At 38.8% G+C, this 15,561-nt stretch overlaps 1 protein-coding gene across 7 annotated transcripts; it reads left to right on the top strand.

Annotated features, from left to right (window-relative positions):
• The first annotated feature begins 8,088 nt into the window (after nucleotides 1-8,088).
• On the top strand, nucleotides 8,089-15,342 carry LOC114267293 (Ubiquitin carboxyl-terminal hydrolase family protein). Of its 7 annotated transcripts, none has more exons than XM_028208321.2 (4): nucleotides 8,089-8,408; nucleotides 9,925-11,234; nucleotides 12,289-12,381; nucleotides 15,048-15,342. In XM_028208321.2, exons 2-3 carry the CDS (start codon nucleotides 9,929-9,931, stop codon nucleotides 12,318-12,320), a joined length of 1,338 nt encoding a protein of 445 aa, XP_028064122.2. In that variant the 5' UTR covers nucleotides 8,089-8,408; nucleotides 9,925-9,928; the 3' UTR covers nucleotides 12,321-12,381; nucleotides 15,048-15,342. The 7 variants fall into 7 exon arrangements, with proteins under 7 accessions (XP_028064122.2, XP_028064120.2, XP_028064117.2 ...); XM_028208319.2 differs by having other exon boundaries at nucleotides 8,105-8,408; nucleotides 9,925-11,297; nucleotides 15,056-15,342; XM_028208316.2 differs by having other exon boundaries at nucleotides 8,105-8,408; nucleotides 9,925-11,297.
• The last annotated feature ends 219 nt before the right edge of the window (nucleotides 15,343-15,561 follow it).

Here is a 15,561-nt window from a genome sequence, read left to right as displayed (position 1 = left end):
AATGAGCAAGTCCTAGACTTGACTCAAGATGAGGAAGGTGATGAGGTTCCCAGAAACGCTGCTCCTGAGAAGGCATTAGCCGACGTCACCATTGCTGATAAGAGCCTTGACGAAACTTTACACGAAATTGATGCTGAGCTTGCGTCAGAAATGGCGGCCGAGGTGGCTTCTCAACAGCCTTCCGAGGTCCAAACCCAGCCTGTTGCTGATGCTAAGGAATCTTAATTTCGATGTTGTTTTTTTTGTACTTTGTTTTTCTTTGTTTTTGAAACAATGTAAGCCCTCCATATGGCCAATGTGCCTCCTTTTTCTTGCATGCTTAATACAACTTTCCTTCACTAAGTATTTGTACCTTTATCTTCTCTTGACTACTTTTGCGTGATTCTATACTTAGAATATTCTGCATGTCTTTAACATACTCTTCCTTCTTTGTGCAATCTTCTCGGGGTGACACACCTCAGATAGACAAACTTCTCGGTTTAATTTAACTTGTAAACTTTTAACAAGTGGTGAACATCATATTGGTTTAACTCAACTTGTAAATTGCTACAAATTTCAACAAGTGTTTAAACAATAATCTGGGTTTAACTTCAGCTTGTAAATTGCTACAAATTTCAACAGGTGTTAAATAATGATCTCGATTTAACTTTAACTTGTAAATTGCTACAAATTTCAACAAGTGTTAAACAATAATCTCGGTTTAACTTCAACTTGTAAATTGCTACAAATTTCAACAAGTGTTTAAACAATAATCTGGGTTTAACTTCAACTTGTAAATTGTCCACAAATTTCAACAAGTGTTAAACAATGATCTCGGTTTAACTTCAACTTGTAAATTGCTACAAATTTCAACAAGTGTTAAACAATGATTTCGGTTTAACTTCAACTTGTAAATTGTCCACAAATTTCAACAAGTGTTAAACAATGATTTCGGTTTAACTTCAACTTGTTAAACAGTGATTTCGGTTTAACTTCAACTTTTAAATTGTCCACAAATTTCAACAAGTGTTAAACAGTGATTTCGGTTTAACTTCAACTTGTAAATTGTCCACAAATTTCAACAAGTGATAAACAATGATTTCGGTTTAACCTCAACTTGTAAATTGCTACAAATTTTAACAAGTGTTAAACAATGATTTCGATTTAACTTTAACTTGTAAATTGTCCACAAATTTCAACAAGTGTTAAACAATGATTTCAACAAATGTTAAACATATTCTTTTTCTCTCTTCTTCTCTTTGCCCCCTAATGTGAACCTGAGTTCCACTTGGGTTCTCATTATGCATGTATTCTAGAGATAATGTCAAGTATCTTGAAAAGAGAACCAGCTGAATCTTTATTTATTTACTTCGGCAAATGGCAAAGGAACAAAGAAATTCTAATGATAGAAAAATTTCAGATTACAAGTGTTCCAAGGTCTTGGTAACTCTTTGCCCTCATTATCTTCAAGCCGATATGCCCCATTGCCTAGTACCGAGATGATTCTGTAGGGTCCTTCCTAATTTGGGTCAAGCTTGCCCTCTTTGGGATCCTTCTTGTTGCCGACGACTTTTCTTAGGACAAGGTCACCAATCTGAAATTCTCTTGGGTTAACCTTCTTGTTATAAGCTTTGGCAAGCTATTGCTGGTATGCTGTGAGCTGAATTACAGCTTTCTCCCTTTGTTCTTCTAGAAGATCCAGATCTCGGGCTAAGAGTACATCATTAGTCCCGTTCTCTACTCCCTAGGTTCTGATCCCAAGGATGCCGACCTCCAACGGAATGATTGCTTCTGTGCCATAAGCCATGGCAAAGGGGGATTCTCCTGTTGATCTTCTCGGCGTAGTCCGATATGCCCAGAGTACATTGGGCAATTCGTCTACCCACTTTCCTTTTGCTGCCTGCAGCCTCTTCTTTATCCCATCCAGGATTACTTTGTTGGAGGCTTCTGCTTGTTCATTGCTTTGTGGAAAGCTTAGGATTGAAAAGTAGTTCTTGATCTTGAATTTTGCACAAAAGTTCTTGATTAACTTACTGTCAAATTGGGTTCCATTGTCTGCAACAATTGCTCTTGGAATCCCAAACCTAGTGATAATATTCTTCCAAATGAAGTTCTTCACGTCCACATCTCGGATCTTGGTAAGAGGTTCAGCTTCTATCCATTTAGTGAAGTAATCTGTTGCTACCAACAAGTACTTCCATTGTCCAGTTGCTTGGGGTAGTTGCCCGACGAGATCCATGCCCCATTGGGCAAATGGGCAAGGGCTGGATACAGGGTTCAGGTCTGCTGCTAGCTGGTGTATTAGAGGTGCAAACCTTTAGCATTGTTCACACTTCTTTACATAGGCTTCTGCATCTTTCTGCATGTAAGGTCACCAGTACCCCTAGGTGATGGCCCGATGAACGAGTGATCTGCCTCCAGCGTGGCTTCCACAGATTTCTTCATGTATTTCATATAAAAAATCTTCAACTTGTAAAGGGTGTACGCACCTTAAAAGGGGTCCAGTGAAAGACCTTCTGTAGAGATGTCCTTCTGCTGTTAGACTGAATCTTGCCGACTTCAATCTGATCTTGTGTGCCTCCTTGCAGTCATCTGGCAGCTTTCCTTCTTTTAGGAACGTAACAATTGCGTCCATCCAGCTTGGTCTTATGTCTACGCACATTGTTTCACGCTCTGTGGTTACTGGTTCAATGCTCGAGCCCAATAGGTAGTCAATCATTATTGTCCTTGCTTTTCCAGGTTGTACTACACTAGCTAGGTTGGCCAACGCATCGGCGTGTCTGTTATCATCTCGGCTTACCTGAAGTAGTCGGTAGTTCTAAAACAAGGCTGACAGTCTGATGACCTCCTTTGCGTAGGCCGACATTCGTTCATCTCGGGTTGCAAACTCGCCTGTTGTCTGGTTAACTATTAGTTGTGAATCACAAAAAACTATTAGCTCATCTGCTTGTACTGTTGCTGCCAGCTTCAGCCCTACAATGAGTGCTTCGTATTCTGCTTCGTTGTTTGAGGCTTTGAACCCCAAACGAATGGACTGTTCTAGTACCTGCCCATCTAGGGATATCAATACTACTCCTGCCCCCGCTCCCTGTCTGTTTGAACTCCCATCAATGAACAGTCGAAAGGAGTCGCCGATGTAGATGATGCAGGGTCTGAGTTTTTCTTCTTTCTTTTGTTCTTTCGCCTTTGCCTGGGCTTCTCCTTGCTTGTCTGGACATCGTTCATCTTGGCTCAACGAAGCCCGATGTTCGATGGAATCTGGCATGAACTCGGCTACGAAATCTGCCAGAACCTGGCCTTTGATTGCTGTCCTTGGCCTATACTCCAGGTCATACTGGCCTAGGGTGACTGCCCACCTGGCTATTCTTCCTGTCAGGTCTCCTTGTTGTAGTAAGGACTTCAGGGGGTGCTCTGTTAGCACCACAATTTTGTGGGGCTGGAAGTAATGGTTCAACTTTTTTGAAGCCATTACTAAAGCTAGTACCAATTTTTCTAAGGGTAGATACCTCGTTTCTGCATCGGCTAGGGTTTTGCTTACATAGTAAATAGCCCTTTGCTTCCCTTTTTCTTCTCAGATTAGTGCTGCACTTATCGCATGTTCTGAAACGGCTAAGTACAGGAACAGCTCCTTCCTAGGTTCTGGATTTGAAAGAACTGGAGCTGTGGTCAAGTACTTCTTCAGGTCGGCTAATGCGGCCTCATATTCTTCGGTCCATAGGAAGTCTGTGGCTTTCTTCACCAAGTTCAAGAAGGTCTGCACTTATCTGAGCTTCTGCTGATGAATTTGTTCAGGGCTGCGGCCCTTCCAGTTAGCATCTGCACCTGTTTTGCCGACGTCGGGCTCTTCAACTCTAGGATGGCCTTGATTTGATCTGGGCTGGCCTCGATGCCTCTTCTAGTCACCAGGTATCCTAAAAACTTACCAGATCCAACTCCAAATACACACTTCGAATGCATTGAGTCGGAGCCGATATGTTTTAAGGATTTCAAAGACTGCTTTTAGATCGACGAGATGACCCTCAGGCTCCTTGGTCTTAACGACCATGTCGTCGATGTAGACTTCCACTGTTCGGCCAATCAAGTGTTTGAACATTTTGGTTACCAGCCTTTGGTAAGTTGCTCCTGCGTTTTTCAACCCGAAAAGCAATACTCTGTAATAGTACAGGCCTTTTAGGATGATGAACGTGGTCTTCTCTTCATCTAGGGGGTATATGGTTATCTGGTGGTACCCCATGTAGGCGTCTAGGAAGCTCATTCTTCCATGCCCTAAAGTGGCATCTACTAGCTGGTCAATCTTGGGTAGAGGAAAACTGCCTTTGGGACAGGCTTTGTTGAGGCTGGTAAAGTCTACGCAGACCCTCTATTTACCATTCTTCTTCTTTACCACCACTGTATTGGATAGCCATGTCGGGTAGTGAACTTCTCTAATGGCCCTGGCCTCCAGAAGTCTGTCTACTTCTTCCTCTACTACTTCAACGTGCATCAACGTCGGTCTTCTGACTCGTTGAACTATAGGTTTGGCCGACCTGTCAACATTCAGTTTGTAGCAAGTGACCTCGGGGTCAATGCCAGGCATTTCGTAAGGTGTCCAAGCAAACACCTCAATATTTGCTCTCAAAAAAGTTTCCAACTCTTTTTCCTCTTCTTCGGCTAAGCCTGAGCCGAGAAGAAAGAAGCGTTCTTCATCCCCATCCTGGACGAGGATTTTTTTCAGTGCCTCTTCGCTCTTCTCGGCTAGCTCCTTGCCAGCATCTTCTAGGACTTCCACGTCCTCATCTTCAATTTCTGCCTTTTCTGGCTCTCGTATGCTGCAGGTAGATTTCATTGCTGCCATGGAGCAATTCTTCGCCTGCAGCTAATCGCCTCTGACTTCCTCTACCCCATGCTCTGTTGGGAATCGTAATAGTTGATGCAATGTTGAGGGAACTACCCCCATTGCATGCAACCATGGCCTTCCCAAGATGATGTTGTAAGGGGAGGGTGTATCGATGATGGTGAATTCTGTTGTTACATTCCTAGTGCCCGCCTGCACCTCCAAGCTGGTTGTTCCCAGCGGCCATGTCGGCGTTCCATTGAACCCGATCATTAGGCTATTGGACTGCTCCATATCGTCTGGATAAAGGCCGAGCTCCTTGTAACATCGAACGTACATGATGTCACAAGAGCTGCATTGGTCAATCAGGATGCGTTTCACTTGGCACTCCCCAACCTAGAGGGATACTACCAAGGCATCATTATGCGGATGCTGGACCATCTCAAGATCGGCTTCTAAAAAGGACACTACTGGTCCTTGGCGCTCCTCTGCCCGATGTCTCTTCTCCCCGACTTGGTAGACATATTGCAGGTGCTTCACCTTCTGAGTCTCCCCCCTAATTTCGTTCTCGTTAACCTTCGAGTGAATCAAATTGACTATCCGAGGTCCTCCTACCTGAGGTTATGGTGCTAGAGGAGGCGGAGCTGTTGGCGCCTGAGGCAATCTTGCTTGTTCTTCCCTTGTCCTGGCCTCATCGATGAGGTCTCTCCGGTGGCCTCGCCTTACCAGTTCTTCCAAGTGTGTTTTCCGAGCTCTGCAACCCTGAGTCGTGTGCTCATCTTCATTGTGGTAAGCACAATGTCTACCAACGTTCCTTCCCATAAACTCTCCTGGTGCCTTCGTTGGTGTTCTGAAATAGGGTTGGTTCCGAATCCGGTCCAGGACTTTGGAAATCGGGATTCGGAACACAGTTGTTACTGCCTATGTGGCCCTCAGTTCTGTCTCTTGTTTGCTCGATCCATTGTTACCTCGGCCTCGCTTCGGCGAGCCGTTTCCTTTCTTTTGCTTTATCTCCTTAGTCCCCGACGTGTCTTCCTCGGCTCTGGCATACTTCTCGATTCTTGCCATGAGTTCTTCCATACTTTTTGGCAATGTCTTTGCCAAAGACTTTCATAGTGGACAATTGTCTTTCAGGCCGTTCTTGAAAGATACGACCGCCACCTCATGATTGCATTCGGGTATTCGGTTGAACACCTCATAGTATCTTTTTGCATAGGCCCTAAGGCCTTCATCCTTGCTGATTTTCAGAGCCATCAATGCATCCACCCTTAATGGCTGCAGCTTGTTTGTCACAAACCTGGCCACGAACATCTCGGCCAGGCCTTCCCAATTCTTCACGCTTCCCTTTGATAATTTGTGGAACTAATCTGATGCAATCTCCCCAAAAGATGAGAGGAACACTTTGCAGAGCAAGGGCTCGTTCCCATTATACAATGCCATTGAGTTCAAATATAATCCAACATGGAAGTTGGGATCTGACTTACCATCGTATATTTGAAATCTCAGCATACTAAATCTCTTTGGTGCCTCAAACCTGTCCAATTCCACCGAGAATGGTGTCCTCGGCTTATCTGGGGAGGTTACCTCGGCCTCGGCATTCTGTTGCTTCCTCTTGAGGTAATCTCTTAAGTCCTCCTTCGTCCGCCCAGGAGCTCGGCTATCTCCTGTTTTCAGTCTTTTTGGCATGCTACTTTCAGCTTCGTAGTGAGTTCTTTTCGACCCTTCTCCATGAGTTGTGTCAAAGCACAGTGCCTACCCTTAAACATGTCGATGTCCTTTGGGGTCTGCCTCCTTTGTGCGGTGCGTCCTCCGTGATTCTTCTCTTCTTGACTCTCTTCGTCCGACTTCCCTAGAAGGTCGGTGAGAGTATATTTCGCTCCCGTTGTGCTGAGGGGCTACGGGGATTATTTTCTGCCCTCCCTTCTGGGCATTGGCCGCTGGAATCGGCGTGTCCTGAAGCGGGAACGATGGCTGCATGACGTTATTTTGCATCCTGAAATTAACGATCGACTACAAGTCTGCCAATTTGTTTGCCATCTCTTTTACCTCTTCGTCCCTTCGTAGGCACCTATCCTTCTAAACCTGGAGGTCGTCCTTGTTGTAGTATCCAGTTCGATCTGGTTTCTTTGGTGCGTCGCCAGTCTGGCCGACGTCTTTCACTCCGTGATTCTGGTCACAAGTTTCTGCGTTGCATTCGTCTCCTGTGATATCAAGGTCAATAGGTCTCCCACTCCCAGCAGGAGTGTCGTCTCCAATCTTTAATTTATGTCCGTTACTGGCCATCTATTCTACTTTCTTTCCCACAGACGGCGCCAAATTGTGTGAGTGATTTTCCAATCACACTGCCCAACTCAGTATTCAGCTGGAGAACACTGACAGAATAGATGACACCTGGCTAACCTATAACAGAAAGAGAAGATTCCGGCGGTGGTTCGTCCACCCGGGGGCACTCCGACGATCAAGTCAGTATATCTCTCAAAGATAATCAATAGTGTTTAACTTACTAGACAGAATATAAATAGCGTACCTTAAACCCATGGGTGTGTCTCTCTTTTATAGTTACCTCAATCCTAATCCCAATAGAAGCCTGACTTCTATGGATTCCTGTTCAGTAGATAAACTCCCTAAGAGTTTTATCCTTATCTTAGCTAAGTCTCCTCTTTATTCTAGGACTCTTGTCCCTTATCCCTTATCCGCTTATCTCGGATTCCGATATCTTCGGAAATAACCTCGGCCTAACCGAGATGATCTCGGCATAACAACCAAGACACGTGGCACCTCGGTTGACACGTCGGCGTCACCTTGCCACGTGTTGGTATTCAAAAATATATCCCCACAATATATATATATATATATATATATATATATATATATATATATATGAATGTTTGTATGTGTTGTGCAAAAATATGCTTGTTTTTGTAGTTCAATTTTTTGTGATTTGGTCAAAACACAAAAAAAATTATAAGTAAATTAGAAGAAAAAAAATTAATCAAAACACAGAGAAATTTATGAACAAACCAAAGAAATTTCAACTCAAAGAAAATTTCAAAATACAAAAAAAAATCACAGAAATCGAACAAACTAAAGAAATTTTAAACCGGAGAAATTTCAAAATATAAAGAAATTTCTTTAGATCAAAATTTGTCTAGAAAAATATTTAGAAATCTCAACCACTATAAAAATATTATATATTTTTTACCTTATAAAATTTTAATACCAGTACCTTAAAAAAATTCTCCCAAAAATAAACCCCAAATTTAAAAAGTAAAGAAAATAAAAAATAAAAAATAATTAAAATATTAAAAAATCAAGAATTAAATTAGAGATTGAAAACCAAACCATCCAAACAGAGCATCGCTCTCGAATTTACCAATCTCCCCCTCCCCCTCTCCCCACCACCACAGTGCCGCCGCCTCCTCTCTCTCACTCTCTCTCCACTCACCGCAGCTAAATCTTTGTTCTTAGCCAATGGTTTCTCATTTACTACTCAAAAATATTAAAGAAGACCTAGATGGCCTCCCAGAAGAGTATCACGAGATATATGTAATTGCAAGCTGTTTTTCCGAAAAGAGTATTACCAAATGTATGTAATTGCAAGCTCTCCTGGCTAAAGGTAGGTCTTCAAGTTCCCAATTTCCGAGTTCTTGATGGTATGTATGTTTGATTCCTTTGTTTTTGTAAATATTTTTTCTAGGTTTCATTTTTTGTTCAAGTGTTCAAATTAAAATGTAGGTAGGCTCTGTTAGGATTGGCAGATGAGATAGGAAAAGAAATTATTATAGTTTATCACATAGGTGGAAAAAAATTTAGGATCAGTTTATTTAGAATGAAATAGGTAGAAAATGAAAGAAAGAGAGAAAATTTTTATGAAAATTAAAAGAAAACCCATATTAATATTGTAACTAATTTTTTATTTCTTACAAAAAAAAATGTATATATATATATATATATATATATATATGTGATTTATCTATAACTAAACTTTGAAATTTTTCTATCTCCTTTTTTTATATATAAAATTTTTATTTTAATCTAATGTTTGTAAGAAAATATATTTATTTTCTTTTCTATTTCTTTTCTTTCACTTCATTTTCTTTTACTTTCACTTTCTACCAAATTTTCTTTCTAATCAAATGGGTAGGGAAAATTAAAAAGAAAACTTCAAAGTTTGATCATTTTAACTAAATAAATCCGAATTTTTAATTTTGTCAATTTAATGGCTATTTATTTGGCTATTTCCGTTAAGGTGAAACCCACAAAAATAAATAAATAAATAAATATGAAGTTTGTTGGTTGATTTTACTCGATGATAATTGATATATGGTTTAGATTGAAAATAAAATAAAATATTAATGTTTAAATTGATAAAATTAAAAATTTAGTATTTATTTTATTATCAGGGTCAAACCCCCCTCTCTTTTTTTTGTAATTTTTTCAAAAATATAAAAAGAAGCAATTTTGGTTCTGACCAAAATTTACCAATGGGAAACAAAATTTGAGTTTAAAAGGATTTGTCTATCTCATTATTTTTGCCTCCTTAATCATTAGAAATGTATCTATTTCTGTTCTTTTCTCACCAAACCCCCTATCATGTGGTGCGTTTGTGTTAATTTTCTTCTGTATCAATTTATGGAAGTTGTTGAAGACAGACATCATGTTTGGGAAAATAGGAAAAAGAATATTAATCTGGTTTAGGGCTTACTGTTGTTCATAACTCTATGCTTGTTACTTAACCCCCCCCCCCCCCCAAAAAAAAAAAAAAAAAAAAAAAAAACTCTATGCTTGTTGAAACTGTTGATAGTCAGAGCCATGTTAACAGTGTTCTCTGCTATTCTTAGCTTTTTTAGTGGTGGTTTTGGTAGGCCAGTTATCTTTTGAGTTTGAAATCGCTGTAATACGTAGCCGACCAGCCAGTTTAGAGGCTGTGGGTTTTGGTGTCGGGTGAGAAAATAGTCTACTTGCAACGTGACAAAAATGGCAATTTCTCACTTAGGCCAATTCACAAATTAGTTGATTGTTGAACACATAATAAAACGCTCACATAGAGAGAACTAAGTTAAAGTGCATGATTGATTATTTGTTTGTTTCAAAATTATTTTGGTCAATCTGTGACTCTCTTTCTTGTATAGGGTGATGGCAAATCGAGCCATTAAAAATGTACTTTTCAGTAACTCAAATGGATCTTCCATCAACGAACTAGCGCATTCTTCTGTTCCATATTTCTATGTGAAATTTTTACTCAGCCCCATATTTTTGGCATCACAATATCGATCAATGACAACAAGCAAGAGAGTCCAAGACCGAAGCAAGAAGAAGAGAGTTCATGATCTTGAAATTGCGACTGAGAAGTGGAAGATTGCCTCGAAAGTGTTGTTCTTGATGGAGATTCTGAAGCAAGAACCTGAACAAATCATACCCATCAGGTCACTCGACCAGTACAGGAGGCAAATCAACTTACCAAAGCCCCACAAGATGTCGGACTTCATCAGAAAATCACCGAAGCTATTTGAACTATACAAGGACCACAAAGGGGTCTTGTGGTGCGGGATGACGAAAGAAGCTGAAGATTTGGTCCAAGAAGAGGAGAGGATCATTGAAGAGTACTCAGAGAAGGCAGCAGAGCATGTCACAAGATTCTTGATGATGTCAGTTGCCAAGCGTTTGCCTTTGGATAAGATTGCCCATTTTAGGAGAGATTTTGGTTTACCTTTTGATTTTAGGAAAAATTGGGTTTATAAGTATCCAGAGCACTTTAGGGTGGTTAAGAATGAAGATGATATTGAATTTTTGGAGCTTGTTTCTTGGAACCCGTCTTGGGCTATTACTGAATTGGAAAAGAAAGTGATTGGGGTATCTAAGGATCACCAACCGGGTTTGCTTTCGCTTGCTTTTCCAATGAAATTCCCACCTGATTACAAGAAGGTGTATAGATATGGTGGGAAGATTGACCACTTTCAGAAGCGATCATATTTGTCTCCGTATTCCGATGCCCATGGGTTGAAAGCTGGGTCGCAAGAATTTGATAAGAGAGCAATTGCAGTGATGCATGAGTTGCTGAGCTTCACTATTGAAAAAAAGCTGGTAACTGATCATTTGACCCACTTCAGAAGGGAACTTGTGATGCCTCAGAAGCTGATGAGGCTTCTACTGAAGCATATTGGTATATTCTATGTTTCTGAGAGGGGGAAGAGATTTAGTGTGTTTTTGACGGAAGCATATGAAGGTTCTGAGTTGATTGAGAAATGCCCGTTGATCCTTTGGAGGGAAAAGGTCCAAAGCCTTATTGGATATAGAGGAAGGAAGAAAAAAATTGAAATTTTTGATGATTTTGCAGAAATGGTGGATGAGAATTTGTTCGAGAGTGAGTCTGATGAAGACAATGTGCACGTGCAACTGGAGGAAGACACCATGAGCAGTTTGGAGGATTCTTCACTTTCAGGTGAGTCTGAGATGGAGATTGGTGAGATTTGCAGTGCATACAAGGATATTGAAACATCATAAGGTAATTATAATGTTGTCTTTCATTGTAATGTTTGTATGTGGATTCCAATGGATTTCACACTGTTATATTAATTTCAGAATGCAAACAAAAGCTGCCTCAATTCTGAAGTATATGCTAAGATACATATGTTATTATTTCTTTGCAAATATTTTCTTTTGGAGTTAAAATATTTGTTATTAATGAAGATTGTAAATTTGAATGTGAGAGTACTTGGTCCAGAAGTAGAACTACAGTTAAAGAAATTTTGGTTAGAAATAGTCTGGATGTCGTGATCCTTCAAGAAACTAAAATTGACAAATTTGATAAGAAATTGATAATGAGCATTTGGGGCCCTAGATATAGGAATTGGGCTACTTTATCTTCATGTGATAGATCAGGGGTGTTTTAGTAGTTTGAGATGAGAGAGTAGTAAGTGAAATCAAAGTGGTAGCGGGGAATTCTTAGTTAAGTAGAGGAATTTGGATGCGAGTGAAAGTGTGCCTATTGGGATTTATGGTCCCAATCCTCTGTGGGTTAGAAAGTCTTTTCTGGATGATTTAGGGAATTTATATGAATTCTGTTATCCTAATTGGGGTATGGGAGGGATTTCAATGTAATTAGAATAATATTGGGGAAAAAATGAATGGGAGTATAGTAGAGTTACTAGGAGTATGGGAGATTTTGATGCCTTCAGTAGAGAATTTGATCTAGTTGATCTTCCATTGCTGAATGCTCTCTGTACTTGGTCAAATCTTCAGTAGATTCTAGTGTGTAATAGGTTGGATAATTTTTATAGTTTTTTGGGGGTGGGAGAATAGATTTCCTAGTGTGAGATAGAAGGTTGTATCTAGAGTAGTATTTGATCATCATGTTGTTTTTGAGAGTCCTGTTAAATGGTCAAAGCAGGTAGTTTTGAAAGTTCATTTTGACAAATAAATAAATAAGGTGAGTAGCAATGTTTCATATATTTGGATATTGAACGTTTCAATGATAAATTACTTTGCTACATTAGTATTTGCAGGGTGCAAAAGATTGGAGCTTTAATTATATGACGATGGTCAACCACTGAAGAGATGGTGTTGTAATGGCGTTTCTCCAAGCATTGGTAAAGTTCAATTTCTTGCAAAAAATATTTAATTTTCATTGAGTTCAAAATCTTGCAGTCTCTAGGTCTGTATTAAGTCTTGCAATAAGAAACGGCATGTATCGTTCCTATCAACCACCATGGGATATATGCTATCAAAATGCAAAAATAATGTTGAGCATGAGCTTATTAATTTAGGAGTAATAAATAGGGCTAAAAATTGAAACTCTCAATATAACAGTCCGCACATTTGAAAAATATACTTTAGTTTGTTGGAGATTTTTCTCTTGATCATAAATGGAGTGGTGTCGAGGAAGGGTGCTTTTGGTCGTTATTTTGTTGATCATAAGAGTGATGATCCTCTCTTATGATCAACAATTTGAGAGAGAGAGGGTCTTCTCTTATGATCAACAATTTGAGAGAGAGAGAGAGAGGACCATAGTATGATATATTTGTGCTTGACACTTTATTTTGCTTTATCATCACAGTTGCCGCTCAAATCTTGTAGGGCATACATCCTTTAAGATATGCTTTATTTGCCCATTTTGGTGGTTGGTTTCATTTAAGTAATTGATGGTCTTCATACTATGAGTTTATATATATATATATATATATATATTTAAACAAATAAATAAAAGGAAAAACAGAACAAACAAGAGATTTGCATAAATAGTATGTTTTAGCATAAGCCTCAAGTGCGCCTTACATGCCTTATGCGCATAAGCATATGAGAAGTATGCATATGAAGAGCTTTTCTTTTATTCTTGTTAGTCTAGTAGATGATCTAAACATGAAAAAAGGATAACATCTTTTTTGCAACTATAGTCCATAGAAAAAATTAAGTAAATGACCAATCAAGAAAAAACACAAAGTTAAAGCTCAAGTGAGTATCTCAATAACTAAAGCTACGATTTCCCTTTCGACGAATGCACACTTCCTTCTATGTAGTGAAATGGTCTACCCCTTGAGGAAAAAAGTATTTACACTTCTATATTTAATTTTTAATATGTTTTGTTATTTTAAAATATTTTATTTATTTACTAAATATAAAATTTGAAATTTGAAATGCTTATGCCTCGATGCCTTAAGGCTTATGCCTTACCTCACGAGGATAAAGCGCGTTCCTCGCACTACGCATTTGCCTTTAAAAACTTTGGACACAATATATGGAGCAAATCTAGAAATAGAGATGAAAGTAGAGTAAAACTTGATAGGCATGAAATACCTAAGATTGATTGTCTTTGATAACTTGGGTCAGTTATTTATAAAGATGGTGAGATTGAAGATGACATGGCCCATGAAATTACGGCAAGATGGATAAAATAGAGGAGTGCATCAGGAGTCTTCTGTGATCATAGGATTCCTATCAAGCTAAAGGGAAAATTTCATCGGACTGCCATATGACCTATAATGTATGTACTGAATATTATGCAGTTAAAAAAAATGTTTGAGCATACCTTAAATGAGAATGTTGAGATGGATGGGGAGTGTTACAAGAAAAGATAAGTTAAGAAATGAATCATTTAGGAAGAAGTTAGAAATGGCACCAGTTAATAATAAGATGAGAGGAAGTCATTTGAGATGGTATGGTCATATGCATTATAGACTAATGCTCCCTTTGGCTCACCACTTAAAGCCAACTTTTGATCATGTGCATCATGGAAGATGGTCACATGTATGTCAGATTGACAGCTAGAATGAGACATTTGATTGTTCATGTTTTCCATTTGACAGTGCTTTAGGCTTTACGTACTAGAGAGCAAATGAGCGTATTCATGGTCTAGGTATAAAACCATGATCTCTGTCATCCATGAATTGTCAATAATTTCCGGAAACTTGGCAAATTGAATGCTCTGGGGACCAGTTGCAGATAATTGTGAATTTATGTAGCTGGGTTTGACACTTTATGGGTCACCTTGTTTTAAATGTGATGTTTGGCTGTTGGTAAGATATTGTTTTCTTTTCAACTGATTATTTAAGTGTTTGCAAAATTTTATTTCTTGTTGAATTGATGCTTATCTATTGTAGTTCAATAGGTTAATTTCCAAACTATACTTAATTTTTTCATCATTTACTAGGGCAAGTTTATCTATCGCACATTAATGAAATAAATGTGTTTATTTAGTTTCTAAATTCTGAAGATGGTACCGTCTTAAATGTTTTTAATCTTTATCTTAGCTAGGGGGATGCTTTGCAAAAAATAAAAATAAATACCCAGCTGTTGTTATTTATTCTTTTTGATGGTCTTTTTTATTTAAATGAGGTGTGGGAGACACCCGTGTATATATTTTGTACTTGGCAAGGATTGGCTGCTAGATAAATCAATTTGGCTTTCATTTCTCACGAGCAAGAAAAATAGTGGTTTTGAACGTAGCACTTGAACTGGCCCAACTGATGTAGAATCTGTAGATGAAGTTGCACAATTAATTTTATGTCGATAAAATATTACAAAGTTCATGCCCGTGCCCTTTGCTCTGTAACACTCTTGTTCATGCATTTTGGCCCCCGGGGTTATCTTTGACTTGGATTTCCCTCCAGAGTGGAATAATTCTCGTGTTTGAATCCAAAATAGTTTAAGATATTGGTGGTATGTTCCCATTTGGTCAAAAAGTATCTACTTGTGTGATCACTTTTTTTTTTTTTTTTTGGACAATAAATATTCTTAATACCAAATGCTACTGTTGTAGGGTTTCAGGGAAATGGGGATTTTAGAAGAGAAGACCATGGCATGAGGGACAGATAAAGGTGAAGGATTTGATGAAGGGCTTTAGGTATTACACATTCCATTGCTTGCAATTTGGTGAAGAAAGAAACTTTTGGGACCTTTATATTGTGCCCTCGCATCCCTTTTTCTCCCATAGTTTTTTGCTTGAGGGATGATTCTTTGCCATGAATTTGTTTCCTTGCTAGTCTTTCTACATGGTCATTTTGGTGTATCATTATATTATAAAAGCAATTCAAAGAAAAATGTCTTCCTCTCAAGATTTTGCTCTTTTATTGTGAATCATTGATTTATAAGGCCTCCTTATATCATAATCGGTTAAATGAATCATTTGTTGCCCCCTTGTTGATTGTCAGAGCTTGTGAAGTCCGTGTCAGCTTTTTCATAATTTCAATTTTCTTTTTCTTTTCTTTGTTATTGCTTATTCATGTTTTCTCCAATCATATTCATCTCATTCAAAATTTAATATTCGAAATATT

This window comes from Camellia sinensis, chromosome 4, assembly GCF_055761805.1.
Source record: "Camellia sinensis isolate YWXY chromosome 4, ASM5576180v1, whole genome shotgun sequence".
Taxonomy (NCBI): domain Eukaryota; kingdom Viridiplantae; phylum Streptophyta; class Magnoliopsida; order Ericales; family Theaceae; genus Camellia; species Camellia sinensis.
The sequence above is the reverse complement of the archived record's forward strand: the minus strand, read 5'-3'. Positions and strand labels throughout refer to the sequence as shown.

What these genes read in the sequence shown, in the direction of transcription:
- LOC114267293 (XM_028208319.2), top strand. Translation starts at nt 9,929, where the DNA reads ATGGCAAATCGAGCCATTAAAAATGTACTTTTCAGTAACTCAAATGGA.